General features: G+C 57.3%; 1 protein-coding gene across 1 annotated transcript; it reads right to left on the reverse strand.

The window, feature by feature from the left end:
• Positions 1-6,187: 6,187 nt before the first annotated feature.
• On the reverse strand, positions 6,188-21,527 carry LOC111149837 (SART1, U4/U6.U5 tri-snRNP-associated protein 1). The gene is made up of 20 exons (XM_022507131.1): positions 21,187-21,527; positions 19,309-19,366; positions 18,866-18,921; positions 18,176-18,302; positions 17,952-18,057; positions 17,613-17,690; positions 17,393-17,492; positions 17,160-17,302; positions 16,871-17,077; positions 15,813-15,937; positions 15,599-15,732; positions 15,367-15,500; positions 8,647-8,820; positions 8,312-8,422; positions 7,941-8,028; positions 7,541-7,631; positions 7,290-7,425; positions 6,602-6,691; positions 6,373-6,494; positions 6,188-6,271 (listed from the first exon to the last, which is right to left on the reverse strand). Exons 1-20 carry the CDS (start codon positions 21,497-21,499, stop codon positions 6,253-6,255), a joined length of 2,412 nt encoding a protein of 803 aa, XP_022362839.1. The 5' UTR covers positions 21,500-21,527; the 3' UTR covers positions 6,188-6,252.
• Positions 21,528-21,936: the final 409 nt, after the last annotated feature.

The raw sequence follows: 21,936 nt of genomic DNA on the forward strand, positions 1-21,936 counted from the left end.
CTGTGAATATTCACCACTTACCCATTCGGCTGTTGATGGACATTTGGACTGTTCCCGGTTTGGGACAGCTATAAATAGTGCTGCTCTGAACATTCTTGTTCATGGTTTTGGCTGAACATACGTACATTTTTCTGTTGCTAAGCTGACATATTTTTGCTCTCTCTTTTTAAACAAAGTTTTATAATAGGCATTTTCAAACATCCTCAAGAGTAGAGGGCATAGGGAGCTCCCTAGAACCCATCCCTCAACTTCGATAACCATCGTGTTGGGAGCCCTGCCTTGTAAGTCCCCATTCCCCACAGTTTTCTTTTCTCCTCTCTCTCTTTTTTTTTTTTAAGATTTTATTTATTTATTTGACAGAGAGAGAGAGCACAAGCAGAGGGAGCAGAGGCAAAGGGAGAGGGAGAAGCAGACTCTTTGCTGAGCAGGGAGCAGGACACAGGGCTCGGTCCCAGGACCCTGGGATCGTAACCTGAGCAGAAGGCAGACGCTTAACTGACTGAGCCCCCACCAGGTGCTCCTTTTCTTTCTTTATTTTTCAGTGTTGGAGGAACTTAACCAAATCCCAGATCTCATTCCATCTTCCCGATTGTACCCACCGGAATGCATACACCCTGTGCATAATGTATGTACATGCATACTGCATGTTTCTCTAGCAGATAAGGGTATTTTTTTTCTTAATGTAACCATCATGCCCGTATCATTGTGTCTTGATTTTCTCATCCAATAGTCTGTGTTCAGATTGCTCTGATGCTCTTATGTATGTTTTTCTAATCCCGCTCGCATGAGGGTCCGAACAGGGTCTACACTGGTTCCTGCGAACGTCTCTGTGTCTCTTTCATCCACCACAGCCCCTTCTCACCTCTTCTTGTGCCTTTTATTTTTGGCCAACTGAGCTGGCCCGCCTGCGGACCGCCCACGCCGGATCTAGCCGATTTCGCCCTCGCCTCGAGGTCTAAGGTGGGCTGCGGCCACCGGTTTCTCACGGAGGCTGCTAGGGACAGGCAGAAGCTATTGTTTTGGAAAGAACACCTCGCAGGTGATGCTTCGGCTTCACATCACGGGGCGGTTCTGTGTTTCATGATGTGAAAACTGACCCGTGGGTTCAGGAGTTGTTGGCAAGGTGCGTGGGGGTAAGGTCCCCTACCAAGCTTCACGGGATGGTTTTAGCGCTGTTTGTGGACGGTGTTCGCCTACATCCTTCATGAACGAGGCATTGCACAATGGTGGTTTTTCAAATGAGATCATTCGTTCTGTATTCTTAGCTGGAATTTCTCTAAAACGAAAAGCTTTTCATTATCTGCTATTTGAGTACCTGAAATAGAAGTACAGGAGTGGCAAGAAAAATCTTGATTTTTTTCCTACTTTCTTTTCTTTTCTCTTCTTCTTTCTTCTTCTTCCTCCTCCTCCTCTTCTTCTCCTTCTCTTTCTTCTTCTTCTTCTTCTTCTTCTTCTTCTTCTTCTTCTTCTTTTCTTCTTCTTCTTCTTCTTCTTCTTCTTTTCTTCTTCTTCTTTTTGCACCGATTTCGGCATAAATATTTGGTGCACGTGCCAGCCAGATCCCTGTCAGGAGAGGGAAACTGTCCCAGCTACTTTAACAGGGAGAATATCATCTGAAGAAACGTTAAACAAGGTCTGTAAGAATCGAGAAGGCAAAAAAATGAACACTGAGCTATCACAGGGCAGCCGGGGAAGCGGCTGGCACCCCTATAGCTGAGGAAACTAGGGGAAGAGTCTGAGATGATTAGACTTCAGAAGCGGATAGGAGGGGCCCCCAGGAGCGCTGCCCTGCTGAGCCTCAAGTTTTGGGGAAACCCACCAGCAGCCCCTGAAGGCAGAGACTAGAGGCTGGGATCCCGACCCTGCATTACCAGCACCGGGCCCAAGCAACTTACTCTGACGTGATCAATTTTTAAAAGTATTATTATGGACTCATGATTTTTTTTAAATGTATTTGAACCCATGGATATTTGTGATGCTAAAATCCGTCCTGTCTCTGGCTGGTGGCAGTCCCTTAAAGGTGGCTCCTCTGCCAATCTGATAAGACCCCACCGTGTTTCATTCCCTGCTACCGAGCCTGACAAGAGATTTCAGGCTTATTTTGCATATTTCCTATCCCAGACCCAGAGTTAGCCTTTCTCCAAAGAGCCCTGGTTCCTTTTGGCCGTGAGTGTCATCTTAAGCCTGTAGTCTGAGTGTCGCTCACTTCTACTGGGTTGTCTCTGCTTCGAGGTCTTTGCAGTGGACAGAACTAAGAAGAATGTATTTCTTTCGAAATAAAAAATGGATTATGGGGGTGTCCGGCTGGCAAGCCTGTAGAGGGTGCCACTCTTGATCTTGGAGTCATGAGTTCAAGCCCCACATAGGGCGTAGAGCCTACTGAAACAAATACTCAAAATTATGACTTCACACTGATATTTGTAATTCAAAAGTAAGATTACAGGATTGTACATAATAAAAAGATTTATATCTGTTATGCAAAAAAATTTTGGCCTCAGATAACATTAACATAATTACTTATTAGCAACGTAAACATATATGTTAAAATAGCTACACCACTCTCAGTGCTAACAATAAGACTATTGAATGTATTTAAGATTTCTTAAATTTAGTTAATTTCTTTTTTTTTCTAAGATTTCATCTATCTATTAGAGAGAGAGACAAAGCAGGGGGAGCAGCAGGCAGAAGGAGAGGGGAAAACAGGCTGCCCGTCGTGCAGGGAGCCCGATATGGGGCTCGATCCCAGGACCCCAGGATCATGACCTGAGCCAAAGGAAGATGATTAACCAACTGAGCCACCTAGGTGCCCCAGATTTAATTAATTTTTTAATGGTTATTTTTATTCTCAGTAGATACCCCAGTAGGAGAGCAAGGTCAAAATGATGTATCGATGAATGAGTCTAGATGGGAACGGGAGCTGCTCGTTTCCTAGCTCCGAGAGGGCTGGAGAGCAGGGACACCCCTGTAGCAGTGAGCACACAGCACCCGGAGTTCGGGTTTTAATACTGCCTTCGCCCAAAGGAGCTGTTGCTTTGGGGAAATGACTGATCCCAGGACTAGGGCAGAGCACGTGCGGCCGGGCCTGGAGGACTTGCTGTACCAGAGAGTAAGGACAGGCTTAAAGAAGGATGGACATGTCAAAAAGACACCAAAGCCAGCTTCCAGGGGCTCCTGCTGGCAAAACCTGGGAAATTTGAGGTGGGAGCTTTTCTCCCCAGCTGGGAGCTAGGGAGGTGGGCTTGGTGGGGGGTTTGGGAACACGCCCAGGAGCTGTAGACGATGAGCTGGGGGAGACCTGGCCCAGTGACGCAGGAGAGAAAGGGAATTTGAATGTTCCTCCTGCTGCCACACACCCCACCCTCCTCTGGGAAACAGTCCCCTCTGGGCCCTTGACTCTGATACCCCAGAGGCTTCAGAAGCCAGCTCAGAGCCAGCCCCTCCCTCATCCTGCTCTGTCAGCTCCTTCTGCCACCGGAGCCGAGCCCTTCCTGAGGATGCCCGCTGGGATAGGTGGGAGCCTAGCTCCTTGGCACAGTGGTGGGCTTGGCACTGAGGGGCACCAGGATGGTATCTCGGGGGCAGACAGGTGAGAACTCTGCCCCCCAGGCTGCGCTCGGAGGGCAGTCCGGAGGGGCACGTTTTCCCATTGCGCTGGGATCCCTGGTTAGCAAGGACCTGCCTGAGCCCCCAGGATATGAAGTGCGGTGAAGGTTTCTGAGTTCAGCAAGCCCCCTTCCGAAGGGGGCAGGTCCTGGTCCTGTGGGCTTGGCAGACATTCCCCCAAAAGTGGGGAAACACAGAAACAGGCCATTAACTGCCAGGGGGAGCCACAGGCTGGGTATGGCTGCTGGGACTTGACAGGGTTGGGAGGACCTGGGAAGAGTGTGGGCCCAACCCAGAGTGAGACCGCTAGAGCAAGGAGGGGAGCCAGCCCGCCCCTGGCCAGCGCCCAGCTCAAGCCTGCTTCGGCACCATGACCAGAAGGGCCACCCCAAGAGCTGAGCTGGGCAGGGAGTGGAGAAGGGGTCCTGGGCGGCCCCTGGGGCTTCTTAGGGTGCTGTGTGCACCGGTGGCAGAGAGGGAGATGCTGGCAAGGGGCTGAACGGGCTTCTGTGAATGAAGGCTGGGGTCTCTGGAGCCCTTGAGGGGCCAGATGCCACGTGGACGGGCACTGGCTAGTCCCCCCTCCCCAGTCCTGCCCATGTCGGGTGTTGCCCTAGCTACAAGGCTGCCCAACCCATCAGACGCCCAGGCGCCCAGGCCAGCTGTCTGCTCTGCTCCTTATCCTTGGGCCCGCCACCAGCTGATGCTCAGGAAATTCGTGTCGAAGTAACAGAAGGGTGAATGTCAAGTGTGCTTTACACCAGTCCTGGAAGCCTGAGATCATGTCCCGTTTTGCAAGGAACGCGGAGACTCCGTGGGAAGTTGCCCGAGGTCAGACAGTTCGTCAGTGGAAAAGCAGCCCTGATGGTTCCTGCCCAGCTGGCTGGCTCCCCGGCCTGGCTAAGAGCTCACCGACCCTCACCCCAGCTGGCGAGGGTCTGGGCAAGTATTGCTGGTGGGGTCCCATGATGAGCCGCAGAGCCGGGACGCGCCCTTTGCTGGGTTCTGCCCACCTCCGGGCTCAGGCCTTAAAGGACTCGGTGGTCCCCAGCCTCTACCTCCTGGGGGCCAAGCTGACTCCTTGCTGCCTTCTGGCCCTAGCCAGGTGGGCAGACAGCCTGGGAGGGGGCTGGCGAACATCAGGGCTGGGAAGGGGCCAGCAGCTGGGACGAGGAGGGGAGGCAGACAGCACCAACCTGGGGGGCTTCCTAGAGGGGCCCCGGAGTGCCACTGGAAGCCTTTCCCATTCCCTGGTTCACCACTTACTAAGTCAGTTACTGGGGTCAGAGTTAGAAGACATCGTGGGCTAAGCCTGATCAGTGTGACCCCGGTCCACCGTGCTCCACGCAAGGCCTCGTTTCTGGGTCTGACAGTGGCGATGACCTCCGCAGGGACGTCTGCCCGCAGAGGGTGAGGCTGAGCTCTGACACAGTCCCGCTGGGGCTGGAGCCGCACCGGCCAGACCGCGCACGCCACCAGACGGGCCTCACAGGCTTCTGGGAGGAGGGCAGGGCGGGCGGGCGGGCGGGGTCCGGAATGCTGCCCCTGCGCGGTGCTCCAAGCCGGCGGGCACCTCCGAGGGACCAGAGGAGCAGCCGAGCCGAAGGCTAAACCAGAGCGAGGCCTCACGAGAGGGACGACGAGCTCAAGGAAGCGTGTGACCCCTTGTTGGCTTGTCCTGAAACTGTCACCAATAGCTGTCCGCTAAGGCAACTGCTGGCCTTTTCCAAGACAACTTAAAGCATCCTTCTCTTCTACTTAGTGTTCGCTTTCGTTCAACACAAACCCACGAACCACCCGTGAGCCTGGCGTGCACCTGGGCCTCGGTGGGGGCAGGACACAGGGTCTGACTCCATGGGAGCCACCGGTCGCCCTGCCCGCGATTCGGGGCTCCAGCACATCCCGGCATCCTTCGGAGCTCACCTCCCTGGGAAACGGCACACGGGACAAGTCTCCATGCAGACCGAGCGCAGGGCGGCACCCCCGCGCAGTCCTCGGCCCAGGGCCGAGATGTGTGTAGCAACGGAGGCTGGGAGAGACCAGGGTGACTGAGGCGCCAACAACACCTCCACTTCTCACCTAAAGCCAGCCATGCGGGAGACAAGGTACGACCGACCTCTCACAACCCGCCAGGACCCGTATGACAAAGCCAAGGGTGGTGAGGAGAGGGGGCAGGGAAAATAAACCGACTGGCTTCTTTGGCTGGCTGGGGCTCAGGGCGGGTGGAGGGCTGTCCTAGAGGATCTGGAGGGTTCTCTCCCTCTTTTAGTTATCCGTGTCCTCAGATGGCCGGGTCGTACTGAGCAGATGCCAGACTCGAAGCCACCTCGAGGAGTCTGGCTCACCTCTGAATGACAGGAGGATGAACGAATGAACGAACTCATTTAATCTTCACGGGACTTTCTATGAAACAGACGTATTTTGACTATACGAACACAGAATTAAGGCTCAGAGAGGTTTGGTGACTTGCTTGAGGTCACACAGCAAGCAGGGCCCACCTGAGGGCGTGTGTGGGTGCTCCTCCCGGCACCGCCTGCCCCTCCCTCCTGGGTCTAACCCTGGAATCGCACCAGGACGAAGGAGGAAAAAATAAGGAGGGAACTTTATTTAATATTAAAGTCAGGGAGGGGATCAGAAGGAAGATCGGCTTCACTTGGTGATGGTGTTCCTGCAGAGAGAAGAGGGGCATGAGTCTGGAAACCGCAGGCCTTCCCACCCGTCAGGCCCTGTGCTGTCCCCTGTCCCTGCCCGCTGCGCCTCGCCACTCACGCGTTCATGCTCTTGCCGCTGCCACTGAGCACGATATACGGCGTCTTCTGGGCCTTCTGCTTCTCCTGGAGCAAAGCCACCGTGCCCAGGGGGGTGTCGCTGGAGCTCATCTTCTTCAGGAGCTGCAGGAGGAGGGCCGATCAGCACAGGGCGGGAGCAGGCCCCAGGCCACCAGCCACTCCAATGCCAGCAGGTGTGGAAGCCACCCCCCGTGTCCCTGGGCACCCACCGCCTCCTCGTCCAGCTTCTTCATCCGCCGCTCTGTCTTCATCTTGCCCGAGCCTTTCCCGTGGAAGCGGTGGGACAGCTGCCGGAAAGCCTAGGGACATGGGCGGGACCGATGTCAGAGCCACCTGTGTCCAGGGGGCAGGGAAGGGGAAAGGACTCACCCAACCCGTGCTGGGCTGAGGGGTGGTGGGAAGGCGCTGGGAGAAGGCCCATGACCTTGGCACCTTCTAGGAGCTCCCTAGAGTCAGGGAGACAGGTTCTGGGACTGGATGTGCTGTGACAGGGGCGCTTGGGATCCTGAGTGGGACCTGCACATGGACACTGAGGCAGCCAGTGGGCTGGGGTTGGGGGGGGGGAGCACACCCAGCTGGGGACAGTGCCAGGAGCACGTGGGGCAGGGATGCGGGACAGCGAGCATGACTCAGCCCACAGCCCGGACGTCACCCCCAGAAAGGCAGCCCCAAGGGTAGGTCAGGCCATAGGGGGGCAAGTGGGCAAAGGAACCGGGCCTGTGACGGGGCCCACCGGGCCCACCAGAGACGGAAATGGGGGCACCGAGGTGCTCACACCTTGCCAGTCCCCCAGCGCCAGCGGTGGGTGGAACCAAGGACCCATGGCGCAGCTCTGCGTCACCTGGGAAGGCTGGGGCCCCGCGTCTCTGTGACTCCGTCACCCCCAGCCCCGCTCACCTCCTTGGGTGTGAGCTTCCGGCCTGTCTCGTCCACGTACTCGATCTTCACGTCGGGCTTGTACCCGTCCTTCTCCTTGAAGTCCTGGGTGAAGCCGCGGTACTCCTCCCGCCGGCTGTACTTGTCGTCGATGGCCCTGGGCCAAGAGATGGGGCGCTCAGGGCCGGCAGCTGCCCGCGCTGTCCCCGTGGGCTCCCCCAGCAGCCCCTCCCGCCGCCCGCAGCCTCCCCCGCCCGCCCCGCCACACTCACATCTTGTCCTCTATGCAGTACACGGCCGACGGCAGGGACTTGTTGGGTGCCTTTACCCGGGCCACCTTCTGCACCGTGGTCTCCAGCAGCCCTGGGGACAGGCGGCAATCAGACTCCGGCCACCACCCTCAGCGGGGGTTCTTGCCGGCCTCACTTCCAGCCACGGCCCCTGCCGCTTCCATGACCCAGTTCCCACCCCCCTACCCGGCCACACCGCGACCTGAAGAGCAAAGCCGTCACCAACAGGGTGACATGGAGCACAAAGGTCAGATGCGGCTATGACCACCCCAGGGTTGGGTGCAGAGGCTCAGCTCCTGGCCCCCGGGGGAGCAGCCCACGGTTCTGGGGGAGCGGTGGGAGCTGCCTAGCCCCTGCCCCGCTGATGCCCGCAGCCCCTCACCTTTGTTCTGACACAGCAGCAGGGCGGCCGCCAGCCCTCTGTTCACGATGGGCTCCTCGTCCAGGATGGTGGTGGACGAGGCAGAGAACTGGGGTGCAGCACACGGGGAGGAAGGTGGTCAGCGGCCGCATGGGCTCGTCTCACCCCCTCCGCCCCCTTGTCCCCGGCACACACAGCCACAGTCCTTCCCGGGCCCGGGCGCTGGGCCAGACTCGTCGCCGCCACACCGAGCTCTGCAGACCCCAGCCCAGCGTGGGACAGCCAGCCCCGCGGTCACGGTCCCCCAGCAAGGAAGGGGCAGGGCTGGGCGGGAGCGCCGTGGGCAGCCAAGCTGTCCTGCTCTTCCCCCCCACCGCCGCCGTGCCCCTCACATCCTGCTGCTGCTTCTCCTCGTCTAGGTTGACGGTGCTCCAGCCGATGTTCTCCTCCCCGTCCGACTCCGAGCCGCCGTTGGCGGAGCGCTCCTCGTCCCGTTCAAAGTCCTGGGGGTCAGAGACCAGGGTCAGCCCAGGGAGCCTCAGCGCCCCCCGCAGCCAGCCTAACCCGCCGGAGCACCGAGGCTTGTGACCAGTTATGGAGAAGCTGGCCAGGACCTGACAGGCAGGGGGGACCCCAAGCAAGACCAGAGGGGAGCTAGAGAGGAGGGGAAGGTGGGGAGGGGTGGGGAGGGGCGGAGCGGGGAGAGGCAGGCTGTCCGAGGACCCACCATGAGCTCCTCCTGCTCCTCCCGGTTGCCCGCCAGCCCGTAGGTGGGGATCTCGCCCAAGGTGCGGCAGAACTCCGACGTGGCATTGAACACGATGGCCCCCTTCCGCTCCGGGTCCTCGTCCTCCTCCCAGCCCCGCTGGCGGGACTCCAGCTTCTTCACAATCTCCACCACCTGGGGGAGGGAGCAGCTGTGGGCAAACCCAGAAGTTTCTGGGGAGGTGCCATCGAGACCCAGAAACCCCAAGTCCTCCCCCGACGGCAGGAAGACAAGCCCTCCGACCCACCGTCCACAGAGCACCTCCGACGGCTCCCCGCTTCCCGACTCCCAGCGGCTCTCTGCACCTTCACCCACCGCAGTCCTCGGCTCCAAAGCCGTCAGTGGCTTCCTGCCGCCCTTTAAATTAATCTCCAAATTCCACCTGGCCCTTCTCCAAAGCCCCAAAGCCTCACGTCTTCCTCCGGGACCGAAGCACACTGGGGCCTCTTGTCGCCCTGAGGCCACCCTCCCTTCACCCCCACAAACACCTGTTTCAGAACTCAAGGTAAGCCGCTTCCAGAACCCTGCCCTGAGGCCACAGGGTGGGAAGAATCTGCCTATGCGGCTCCCACAGGCTTCCAGCACCCGCCACACCTCTGCCTTGCTCCTCCTGTGGGCCACCCTCCTGCCCGGCGCGGCCCCACACGACTGTCCCGGCTGTCCCCTCGACTGCGCCATTCCCAGAAGCGTGCAGGAATGCCCAGGCTCTCCGCTCCCTCCGCCCCGCTGTCTCACTGCCGTCCGGACAGCAAGCTCCTCAGAGAAGTTTCCAGTTACCACAGCCGCTCAGCGCCCCTTCCTCCCATGTTATTACATTATGTGCATGTTTTCAGCGAATGGCTTCATAAACATAAACATAAAACGGTTCTACGGAGCGCACGTGTGTTATTAAAGACGGTGACAGCCACACACACCCAGGCACCCATCGCCCAGTCCGAGGAACGTGGTCCATACTCCTTCAAGCCTCACAATCTCCTCGCCCCTTATCTATGGTCATGATTCACTGGCTTCTCTTCTGTTTTTTCCACATAAAGTCCTATTATTTTGTTGTGCATTTTAAAAACATTATATATCTGAATCTGAATCCCCTACGATGTGATGTAAATATAAATAAATATATACGTATATGCATATGTATCTCACACACACACACACACACACACACACATACACACACACACACACACACACACACGTGCGGCTGGGTGGCTCGGTTGGTTAAGCGTCTGCCTTCAGTTCAGGTCATGATCCCCGGGTCCTAGGGTTGAGTCCCATACGGTGGGGGTGGGGGGGGGGGGGGCCCCCTGCTCAGCAGGGAGTCTGCTTCTACCTCCCCCCCCACCCCCCCGCTCATGCTCTCTCTCTAGCTGGCTTGCTCCCTCAAATAAATTAAATGTTTCAAAAAAAGAGAAAAGTCTATTTTCTAAAATCCATCTTGACCCGAGTGACTGCACTTCTTAGCTTTTCACTAAGGAACCACATTCCACGACAGGAACGTGTCCTCATCTAGTTCCCCCGCACGCCCTGCCCTCATCTAGTTCCTCCTACTTCCCGCCATCACAGACAAGGCGAACACAAGCCATCGGATGCCTGTCTCCCCCAGCACGCGGGCAGGTGTGTGTCCGCGGTACCCACGCAGGAGTGGGCATGCTGGGCCGGAGGGCACGCGCACTTGCCGCTCCAAGAATACTTCCAACGCCTTCCCGAGCTTGTCGGACCCCTCCGTGCTGCAAAGTGCATGTAAGAATTCTGGCCGCTCCAAATCCTGACACTTGTTATCGCCAGACTTTGACGTTCTTGTCCAGTGACGTGGGTATGACTTGGTCCGTCACTGACCTGGCTGGCTCTTCCTTGACCATTCACGAAGCCGGGCCTCACTGGGTGGTGGTCTGTTCTGTTTTGTTGTTTGTTTGTTTGTTTTAAAGATTTTATTTATTTATTTGACAGAGATCACAAGTAGGCAGAGAGGCAGGCAGAGAGAGATGGGGAAGCAGGCTCCCCGGTGAGTGGAGAACCCGATGCGGAGCTCGATCCCAGGACCCTAAGACCATGACCTGAGCGAAAGCAGAGGCTCAACCCACTGAGCCACCCTGGCGCCCCTGTTTTGCTTTTTAAAGAGTGCGCGTGCATGAGAGGGGCTGGGGGGCGGGTGGGGGAGGATAAAGCAGAGGGAGAGAGGATCTCAAGCAGATTCCACGCCCAGCACGGAGTCCGACTGAGGGCTCCTTCTCACAGCACTGAAATCACGACCTGAGCTGAAATCAAGAGTCAGACAAACCACTGAGCCACCCCGGCGCCCCCTCTCATGGGGTATTTTATCGACCATCTAACCTGCCACTTCTGTGAACGGCCCATTGAGGTCTACTGCCCCTTTTTCTGTTTTGCCAATTTGGGTTGTTTGGATATTCTTGGCACCAACCCATTGATAATTATATACACGTGGGCAAATGTCTTCTTCTGGTGACTTTTTAAAAAAAACTGAAGTTCTTAATTTCTCAGTAGTTATTGGTTTTCATCCTCATGGTTTATGCTTTACTTTCAGAATTTAAAAAAATTTTCGCTTGAAATAATCCAGTCACAAAAAAACCTTCTGTGATTGCCCTTATAGGTTGTCCCTAGAGGGGACTTTCTGTCCCAGCGACAGAAGTAGGACACTGGTGGCCAGGGGCAGGGGGGACGGGAGCCAGTGTTTAACAGGGACAGAGTTTCAGCAGTTTCAGCTTTTCAAGATGAGGAGAGCTCTGGGGGTGGCTGTGGGGATGGGTACACAGCACCAGGGGCGCATTTAACCCTTCAGGGGAATCAGACGTCTAAAAATGGTGAAGATGGTCAATTCTTTGTTCTGTGTATTGTAATGAAATTTGCAAAGAGAAAAAAAATCTTTCTCTGCCACAAAGTCACAAACATCATTTCCTTAACCTTGTTCTGGAACATTAATTTGTGACTTTTCAGTTCTTAATCTATCTGTAAGTACATCTTGTGTGAAGTACAAACCCAATTTCACTTTTTTCCAAATGGGTAAGTGTCCAGAAAGCACTTGCTGAACCGAGCGCCCATTCCCACCAGCGCAGCAGCTCTCCTACTCAGGAGTCCGTGCCTGGGCCTTCTACTCGGTCTTGGCCCTGTCAGTCCACCCTTAGGCCACTATTTTATCACCTCAATTACCACAACGACCTAAAGTGAGATCTGTCAGAGCAAAGCCCACCACTTTGTTATTGAAAGCATCTTGGATTTTTTTGGCCCTTTGGTCTTCCAAATAAATTCAAGAATTAGCTTTTCAGGTTCCACAAAAATCCTTTTGGGAATTTTCATTGGAATTGCATATAATCTCTTTACGGAGTCCTAGCCACAAACACGGACATTATGGACTGAACTGTGTCCTCCCAAAATCTGTATGTTGAAACGCTGCCTCCAGTGTGACTGTATTTGGAGATGAGCCTTTAAGAAGATGATGAAGATCAAAGGCGGTCATAAGGGCAGGCCCTAATCCAGTAGGTTGGTGTCCTCATAAGAGAAAGGGACACTGAAGGCTGCAGGCACCCAAGGGAAAGGCTGAGAGAGAACAGAGCAAGAAGACGGCCCCCCGCAAGCCTCAGGGGAAACCAAACCTACCGACGCCTTGATCTTGAACTTCCAGACTCCAGAACTTTGAGAACTAAACTTCTGTTGCTTAAGCCACCCAGTCTGTGGCATTGTGCACGGCGGCCCTAGCTGCCTAACACGACAGTCTGTTTATGTCTTCTTCACGGTCTTTGAAAGATGGACTGCAATTCTCCCCATACGGATCTCGCACATCTTATACTTTTAATTTTGTTGCAATCCTTAATTTAATCCTTTAATTTTGTAGCAAGCTTATCTCCATCCTGTTTTGCTTTGATAGCTTTACCCATAAAACTTCCCCATCCCTACTGCTTTCGTGAAAATGATTTTTTCCAAAATTATACTTTCTACCTCTTCCTTGTGTATGGAAACACCACCGGTTCCCGCCTGGTAATCTTATCCCCAGTGGCCCTGCTAGAGCCAGCGTGGTCTGATCGTCACTTCCCACCACGCCCCGGAGGCCACTTCAGACGAGGGCATCAGGGACCGCCATGCTGCCCGATCCAAATTCTCCGCGACACGTGTCACAAATGCTTACTTGCTTCCTCGAAAGAGCTTCTTGTCATGGGACTCCCAGGGTGACGTCCTGTCCTCTGCTGTCCTCACATGCTCTCCTTCTCCAGCTCTTTTCCTCTGTCCAGACTCACTGTCCCGGTGACTCCAGCCCATCCCGTGGCTTTAACTCCCATCTACGTGCTTACTGACGTCCGCCAGTACCTCCAGTCTCAGCCTCTCCCTTAAAGTTCAAACTCACACATCCAACTGCCTGTTCCGTATCATCACCGCTATTAAAAAAGCACCTTAAGGGGCGCCTGGGTGGCTCAGTGGGTTAAAGCCTCTGCCTTTGGCTCAGGTCATAATCCTGGGATCGAGCCCCGCATCAGGCTCTCTGCTCAGCAGGGAGCCTGCTTCCCTTCCTCTCTCTCTGCCTGCTTCTCTGTCTACTTGTGATCTCTGTCAAATAAATAAAATCTTAAAAAAAAAAAAAAAAGGCACTTTGAACTTAACCAAACCGAACGCTTGGTTAGCTCCCCCAACCTGCTCCTCCCCAAGCTCATCCCATCTCAGGAGCAGCCCTGTCTGTTCCTCACCTCAGCAAACGGACCGCTGTTCAAGTCAGAACTTTCGGGAGTCATCCCGAACGTCTCGTACCCACGCACGACCTTACACACGACCCACTGACAAACACTGTTGGTTCTACGCTCAAAATGCATTCCAGACACGGCCACTTCCCTGTCTCCACGCCTATCACCGCAGTCAACCGTCACTCCAACTGGAGGACGACAACAGCCTTCCCTGGCCTTCCTCAGAGACCGAACTCCACCTGCCAAGTCCACTGCAACGGCAAGCGTCTGCCCGACGTGGCCTATGACCTGCTCCTTCCCTGTCACTCTCCCCACAGCTCCTGCCACATCAGCCATGCAGGCCTCCGCCAACTTCCTGAGCCAGCGCGGTGGCTCCCGCCTCGGGGCCTCGGGGGCCAGGTGCTCCCTCATCTCGGAACTGGGCCCTTACATGGCTCTGAGGCTCACTGCATCTGATCTCAACTGTCACCTCTTCGGGGAGGCCCACCCTGACCAGCTGACTTAAAACGAGCGCGCTCCTTCGCTCCTCCTCTCCCCACTACCCTCTTCCTGTTTCTGCTCCCAGTGGTTCTCCCGCCGGACCTTGTCTTTGTCTTTCACGTCCCCTCAGTAGAACGAAAGCTCCATGAGGAAGGACTTCTGCGTTCTCGGCTATGGCCACCCGACTCTGACCCGCTTTACGGCAGGGGCAGACGGCGGGTCGCCCAGCACCAGCTCTTCTGATTCCCGCTGTCCTGGCTCGCAGCCGGGCCCGCTCACCGAGTGACCCCACTGCTGCTGCTGCTGCTGCTGCGACGGTAGAGCGGCCAAGACCCGGGGGGGCCGACTCCTCCGACGCCCCAGCCATCTGCCCGCGCCTGCCCAGAGGGACCGTCCCAAGTGGCTGCCCCAGTGTCCTCATGGCCTCCGTCTTGCGGACTCCACCGTGCCAAATCGGAACCACCTCTCAGGAGCTAGAGGACTCCCTAGCCCCCTCCTTACAAGCCCTTCTTGGCTTCTGTGCCGCCTTGACCTCGGGGACTGCTGCTTCTCCGCCACCTCTGCAGAAGCCCCTGCCACTTGACCCCACAGGCTGCCCCCGGGGCTCCCTGCTCCCACCTCTCGCTCTCCCAGTGTTGGGGGGGTGGGATGACAAGCATGGACCATGGAGTCAGGCTGTTCAATCCCCAGCTCTGCCCCTTACCAGCCACATAACCCTGGTCCCACTTGCCTAAGGCCTCTGTGCCTCAGTTTCCTCATCTGTAAAACGGAGAGAGCAGAACCTTCCTCACAGGTGCTGCTCTGAGCATGAACGAGGTGGCCCACAAGGCACGCAGGCAGGGCCCGGCTCCGGCTGGCACCCGCCGCAAGAATCATGACCACAAGGCCCCACCGGCCTCTGTTCACCTCACACCACCAGGCCACCCCTCCCAGGACACCTGCCGTCTCCGCTGCCCAAGTGCCCGGGCTGCCTGCCCACCTGCACCCTGAATCTCTGCGAGGTCAGCTCCTCGGTGTTATTTAAGTCTCAGCTCAAAGGTCGTCTGCCACAAGGTCTCCCCGGGATGGCGGACGCAGGCCAGCCCTCCAGCCACCTGCTCGGCCTTCCTGCGGCCGGGCTGCAGGCTCCAGGGGCCGTCGGGAGTGTGGTGTGTGCACGTGTGCACCTGCCGCCCACTGTCCAGCTGTCCTGCCGTCCTGCCCTCTGGCCGCAGCTAGAGCGGAGCACAGGGCGCCTCGCTGGCCGGCTCATCAGGGACTCCCCTGGCCCCGGGACAGCGCACTCTCGCGGCAGGCGTGCCACACCCAGCCACGGAAAAAAAGAAGACAGCGAAGGCTCCAACCCTGAAATATCTTGGAGCAAAAGTACTGCTTGAACTTAAACGGATCCACTGACAGCACGACGTTAAACAAAAAAGATGACCCAGACTAGAAGGCAGGCGCCACGCTCGGGGGACAGGTCACCAGAGACGCGCCTGTCCCGAAGGCCCCGGGGAGGGCCCGCCGCAGCCCTCACCTTCTCAGCGCTGTCCCGCAGCTGCTGCAGCTGCCGCAGGCGACGCCCCTTCTCCAGCTGCTTCTGCAGCTCCAGCTCCGCCTCATCCTCCTCCAGTACCTCCGGGGACCCGGACTGCGGCGCTCCAGCCTCCTCTGGAGGAAACACAGGAGACCCCTGCTCGGACCACCTCCTCGCCCTGGGGCACTCGGCCCGGTCCCTGCCGCCCACCCGCGGCTGCCCGGGCCCTCACCGTCATCACTGATGTCCATGTTCTCCACGCGGGTGTCATCGGACTGCGGGGGCTGAGGGGCTGGCTCCTTCTCCTCTTCCTCGGGGGCCTCCTCGTCTGCCTCGGGCACTCGGCGCCGGCCTCGGCCCCGCAGTCTGCGGAAAGGGACCTCTCCCATGAGTGCGGGCCCCTAGGCCAGTCCATCCCCGCACCGCAACCCTGTTTCCAAGCCCACCTGGAACCGAAGTCCCCATCCTGAGTCTGGTCTCCCAGAGGCAGCAAGTCATCGGCCCGCACGACCACCTCCTTCTCTTTCTTGCGGATCTTTTTCACTCTCCGTTTGGTCTTTTTAAAGGTCACCTGAGAGGAGGAGAGGAGAGATGAGACTTGAACTGGGAAAGTAGGTCCCCATGAGCCCCCAAGAATGAAGACTTAAAAAAATGTTTTCTTCACTAGAGGTGGGGGAGGAAGGGACGGATGGAGGAGTGGGGGAGAGGAAGAGGGAGAGAGAGTCTCTTAGGCAGGCTCCGTGCCCAGCATGGAGCCCCACGCAGGTCTCCATCCCCCAGCCTTGAAATCAAGACCTGAGCCGAAATTAAGAGCTGGACGCTTAACCAACTGAGCCGCCCGGGGATGCCAAGAAAGAAGGCTTCTCTGGCATTCCTCCAGGCCAGCCTCCAGCCACTTCGCACACATACACAAAGTGTGCAACCCGCGTTATCTCATCCCACTTGCAAGATGAGAAAAACCCCGGCACAGAGAGAACAAGTTCCTTGCCTGAGGTCACCCAGCTCCTAAATGGGAGAACCAGGATTGTGAACCTTCTCTTCAGGCTCCAGAGTCCTGCTCTTAATCACAAGGCCCAGCAATCTAGCCATGGGTCTACCTCTGTGTTCATAATCATCCCAAATACGAAATCCACACCCAGCCGTAACGTTACCAGTCAGCCACACCGTCACTAGTCCTCGCACCGGCCCTCAAGAGATGGCTGCTGCCACCCCCATTCCAAATCAGGTGCCTCAGGCTCACAGGTAAGGGACTCCCCGGGGCACAAGCTGGCGATGTTGCGGAGCTCGACTCAAGCTCAGAACCATCCGTCCCCGCAGTCCCTGTTCAGTGTATGGTCACTGTCCCCCCACAGCACCTCCCCACAGCTGCCATACACCACTGACCACGAGGACCAAGCCCCCACACTCGCCCTTCCTCCGTAGCGTCCCCGAGCTGCACATGACCCCAAAGAAGGAGGAATCCCCACCCCAATTACGAGGTGCGGGGGCAGGCCACGGGTCTCACCATCTCCTCAGGTGTGAGGTACTCGGAGGCCAGCCGGGGCCCCACAGTGCTCAGGGACTGGGCCTGCAGCCGCAACTTGGCCCGGATCTCCTCCAGCTCCCGCTCCCGCAGGCCATCAGCAGTGCCCCCCTGCTCCAAGCGGAACGAGTGTGGCCGCTCGCCCTCGAGCTCCTCGTCATACTTGGACAGGATAGAGCGGGGTTTTTGCTGCAAAACAAGAGATACTGGTTGGGACCCAGCTGGCTCCTGAAAAGCCATAATAGAGCCCCCATCTCGATGCCCCGCCTGCCTGTGCCAAGTCATCCACGCTCTCATCCTCTGCGTAGGGCAGGTAGTCGGGCTTCTTCTTCCGCAGCTCCACGTTCTTCTCTGCCCGCTCTTTGTCTAAGAGGTTCACGTTCACCAGCACATCCTCCTCCTCCTGCAGCACACCTGTGGACAGGGCAGGAGCAGCGGACCTTCAAGCTTGCCCTTGACGCAGCAGCGCCCACGCCCCCCACTGGAGCCTGGAGCTCAACCCACCTTTGTCCTTGAGGGTGAGGATCAGAGTCTCCCCTTCTCGGAAGGAATCGATAGCATGTTCCACGGTGAGGCCCTGTAGGTCCCGGGCACTGTACAGGTCCTACAGGGGAGGGGGACCGTCCAGCCAAGTCAGGAGCCCTGACCCGCACAGCCCTGGGATCCCAGCACCCGGGACAGCAGCGCTCCCATCCCCCGCCCCCAGCTACCGCAGGAGCCTCACCTGCCGCCTCTGCCCAAACTCCTCCTCCACCAGGGTGCTGACACCGAACTCCTGGTCCATCTCCTCCAGCAGTTTGGCCTGTGGGATGGGAAGGGGGTGACCTATGACCTCAGGCCATTCAGCATCACTGGAAGACACATGGGGCTTTACCAAGTGGGAGTGCAAAAAAGGGAAGGAAGGCCCTATGCGCCAGCTGCTAAGAATCCAGAGCAGATGCCAGTGACCATGGACCTCCGACCTCTCTGAGCCCGGTCCCCTCCCAAGGACAGGTCTCCAGCCCCACCAGCCAGCCAGGTTAAGAGGCACTAAGCGACCACCCCCAGCTGCCCAGGCGCTCACCCTCTTCTCTGCCAAGTCCTTCTCCTTCTGCAGCTGCCGGCTCCGCTCGATCCAGGCTGCGGTGTCATCCAGCCAGGGGTCGTCCTCCCCCAGTGTCTTTATCTTTCTGAAGAGAGGAGAAAGCAGTCTTCTGGGAGCCCCACTCCTGTTCCCTGCACCCAACTCCAGAGCTCCTGGGCGGCCTCCTCAGGGCCTTCCCTTGCCCACCCTGCTGACCCCCTTACCCCAGCTTTTGGTTCAGGAGACGCTTTTCTTTGGCGGCCGCCAGCTTCTCCCGTAGCTCTTCTCGCTGTCTCAAGGCCATGGGGTTGATGACATCGGCTGCCACGGGCTCCTCCTTGGTGCCCGCCTCTGGAAGGGGGGCCCAGACGTGAGGCTATGCCTGCCCATGGCTGGTGGGGAGAGGAGGGAGCCACTCACCCTGCCCCTTTCCAGTTCAAGGGGCCGGAAGGGGCCGGGTTGGGTGGAGCGAATCCTTCACGTCCCTCCTCCCACTTCAGCCCACATTTCCATGTCACCCCACACAGCATGATGGGATCCTCCACCGCTTACAAGCCTCACCCCTGCCCCCCCGCCGCAATCACGCTTTAAGAAACAAACCCAACACTTGCACAGCCCAGATCAGTCTGCGGCACCTGTGCACGTGTCTCGGCCTGGCTAACTCGGTGCAAGCACACGGCACCAGCCACCTGAACTTAAGAGAATCCCTATTCCCAGTCCCCCATCACGACTACAAGGAAAGGCCTCGTGCCTACCAGCAAGTACGTACGTACGTGTACACACACACACATACACAGCGACTATATGGTGCTAAACCTGAGCCATAACCCCACCCTCCTCAAAGACCCCTTCAGATGGTCTTTCGCCTCCACCCAAAGGCCCTCCCTCAGCCCCATCCACCGCCCCACACTCACCCTTCTTGACGGCATTGACCTCCAAGGGTTTCAGCCCCAACTTTGCCCGGAGTTTACTGAGGACAAGAAATAAGAGTGTTAAGAGCTGTCAACGAAATAGGGACATCGAAGGCATTTCTGGACAGACAGGGGGTGAAACCAGGATGGAACTGAGAGGTCCTAAGGGTCCCCAAAGCAGGGACTGACCCAGGCAGCCTAGGACGTTGGGATGGACACTGGCCTCCAAATCAGGGAACGTGGGCGCCGGCCCGGCCTGCCCCTCACCAGCACAAGGCCAGCTTTCCGCTTGGCTCTCGGCGTCCTCTTCTGTAACTCAAATGGTAATGCTCCAATTCCAGTGAGAATGCTTTGGTGGGTGAAAGACACCCCCCTCCCCGGAAAGCTGCCCCAGAAGCCCTCTGTCTTAGAATATAAAAGCAGAACATGAGCGAGAACCAACTTACTTGGTCTCCTCGATGCTGAGTGACGAGGCATCTCCCGAGCTAGGTCTGGAGCCGGCGGCTGGAACAAGAAGCAGGACTCAGGAGCCGCACGAGGGCCGGCGGGCCGCGTCTCTGGCTCCGGCTGCAGGCTCCCCCTCACCAGCTCCTGGGCCTTACTGGGACACCTGAACACAGCAGTCCTCCCCGACCCAAGCAGCTCCTCTTACGTCAGGCCTAGTCTCTTGAGACCCCGACTCTCTACGTAACCTTCCTCTCCTGAGCCAAAAGGTCCAGCCTTGCTGCATCGTCCACCTCGGCCTCCGCGCCACTTCCGTACGCTCCATTTTCAGCCTGCGCTGCCCTCCTCGGCCTAGCTCTGATCGACAAGATCCTGTCCAAATGCAGAGACCAAATGCCACCTCCTTCTCGAACTCCTGCTCAATTACTGATCAGAATGAATGGCTCTCCCGAGTGCCACAGCCCCATCACTCACTTTCAAGTCTGCTTCCCGCCACAGGTCGGTGACCATGTTAGGAGCAGGACTGTGTCCTCTGTGCAGTTCATCCAGTCAAGAGATACATTTACTGGTCCCTGATTTGTGATGGATGTTGAGGATGCTGAGATAAAGAAGCATTTCACACCTCCACTACCCACATCATGATCAGCAAATACTTCACGAAATGCCACAGACAGAGGCAGAACCCCATCAGCTGGGGCTCCCTCACCCAGCTGCCACCACGGGCTCCTCCTTCCTGCTTCCCCGCCCCACAACCTACCTCCTCCCCTATAGCTCATCTGGATGCTGTATCCCAGCCTCTCCAAGCTCTCTCCAAGGTCACCAGCCTTATTTCTAAATCCAGTGGATTCTTTTCTGTCTGATTTTCCTTCATTTTCTGTGGCGTGTGACACCATGAATTACTCCTTCTTTATCTCTGTTCCCATAGACCCCATGATACAAGATTCTGCGATTCCCTGCCTTTCTGGATACTGAACCACCAAGCATTTTTGTAGCATCGTGCTCCAACTACTACTAAAATGTTGGCATTTCTTAGGTTCTGCTGGCCACTCCTCACTCTCTCGGTGGGATTCATTCGCCACCTAAATACCCACGACTTCCACACGGCTCTATCCAGCCCCAACCCTGTACATCAAATGCAACATTCTCCAAAACTGAACTCTTTCCCCTCAAAAGTCTGCTTCTCTCCCAAAGTCCTCAAGGCCAACAGACAACAAAACCACCCACCCAGTTGCTCAACCCAAAATTCAAGGAGTCCTCCTTATTTCCTTCTTCCCACGCTCATCCAAGTGTTAAGCTCTCTTAATTCCCCCTTCAAAACAGTTCAGTCTGTTTAGGTCTCCCCACCCTACTGCTACTGCCTGGCTGCAAGCCACTATCAGCCCTCATGCGACCTCCAGTCTTGACTCCTCTTGAGCCGGTTCTCAATACAGTGATTTTTGCACAATACGATCAACTCATTCCTCAGTTCAAATCCATGGCTCCCGGCTACCCTCGAGACAAAATTCCAATTTCTATAGGGTCCTTTGTGGTCAGAACTGTTTCATAACTCTCCTACGAACCCTACACGATCTGCCCAATACCAGGTTTCTTTTTGGTTCTACACATGCTAGTACAACTTCATTCATTCATTCATTCACTCAATATTTATTGAGGGCCCGCGATGTGCCAATTTTGAGAAAACAGAAAAATCTCTGCCCTCGCGAAGCTTAGTAGACGAAGACAACCTTTAATCCCAAATAACCGTAGGAACACTCTTTAATAAGGGCTGACGAAGACAGCCTCGGGGTGTCTCGGCGGGCTGAACCCCCAGACCAGCCCGCCCGCTCTGGGACCCCCCCCCCCCCCCCAGCCCCCCCCCCCCCCCAGGCCCCGCCCCTCACCGGCCTCGTAGCCGTCATCGCGCTTCTCTCTCTTCACGCGCCGCTCAGAAGGTTCTGCTTGGCTGCGCTCCCGCCCGTGCGCGCCGCTGCGGGCCTCAGCTTCGGCCCCGCGCCGCCCGCCCCCGCGCTCGCCCCCACGCTCCCGGCTCCGCTTTCGACGTTCGCCGCCGCTGCTGCCGCCGCCGCCGCTCCGGTGCTTGTGTTTTTTGTGCTCCCGGTGCCGCGGCGGCTGCTCGGTGGCGCCTCCAGTGCTGGCCGCCGCCGTCGTCCCGGACGCCTCCTTCTCCCCGCGGTGCTTCTTTGACGACCCCATGGTGGCACGTCCGCCCCGAGCCCGGCCGCCGCCGAGCCCCGACGACGCAAAATGAGAACACTTCCGGGTCGCCCGGCAGCGGCTGTCGTGTTGCCGGAAACCAAGAGTGGCTGCTTCCGTCGTTCACCTCAGAGCCTGCCCCAAAGGTTCATGGGAAGGCCGGGATCGGGGCCCAACTGCGCAGTTGCGGCCGTCTTGGTCTGGGCGGTGGTCTTTAAGCGGGCAGCATGACTGCGCATGCGCCGCTGGGGGTGTGGACGCCGCCTCAGAGCTGCAGGTCTCTCAACTCTAAGCCCTTAAAGCCAGCAACCTGGAAGCTGGAAGCACTTCCTGGCGGCGGGACGCTCCGTACTCATGGTCTTGCAGTGGACGGCACCTGCCGCTCCCGTAGGCGTCCTCCTAGTGGTCTCCCCCCGGGTCGTGGCTCCATCGGGTGT

Source organism: Enhydra lutris, unplaced genomic scaffold (assembly GCF_002288905.1).
Source record: "Enhydra lutris kenyoni isolate GAN:26980312 unplaced genomic scaffold, ASM228890v2 scaffoldscaffold22, whole genome shotgun sequence".
In the NCBI taxonomy this organism is placed as follows: domain Eukaryota; kingdom Metazoa; phylum Chordata; class Mammalia; order Carnivora; family Mustelidae; genus Enhydra; species Enhydra lutris.

Bases quoted from the DNA above. Each gene is read 5' to 3' on its own strand.
- LOC111149837 (XM_022507131.1), bottom strand. From the start codon at position 21,499: ATGGGGTCGTCAAAGAAGCACCGCGGGGAGAAGGAGGCGTCCGGGACG. The intron at 18,058-18,175 runs GTAAGGGGGTCA...TCCTCTCTTCAG, and splicing joins CTCCTGAACCAAAAGCTGGG to AAAGATAAAGACACTGGGGG. The intron at 6,692-7,289 runs GTGAGCGGGGCT...CCATGTCCCTAG, and splicing joins GGAAGCTCACACCCAAGGAG to GCTTTCCGGCAGCTGTCCCA.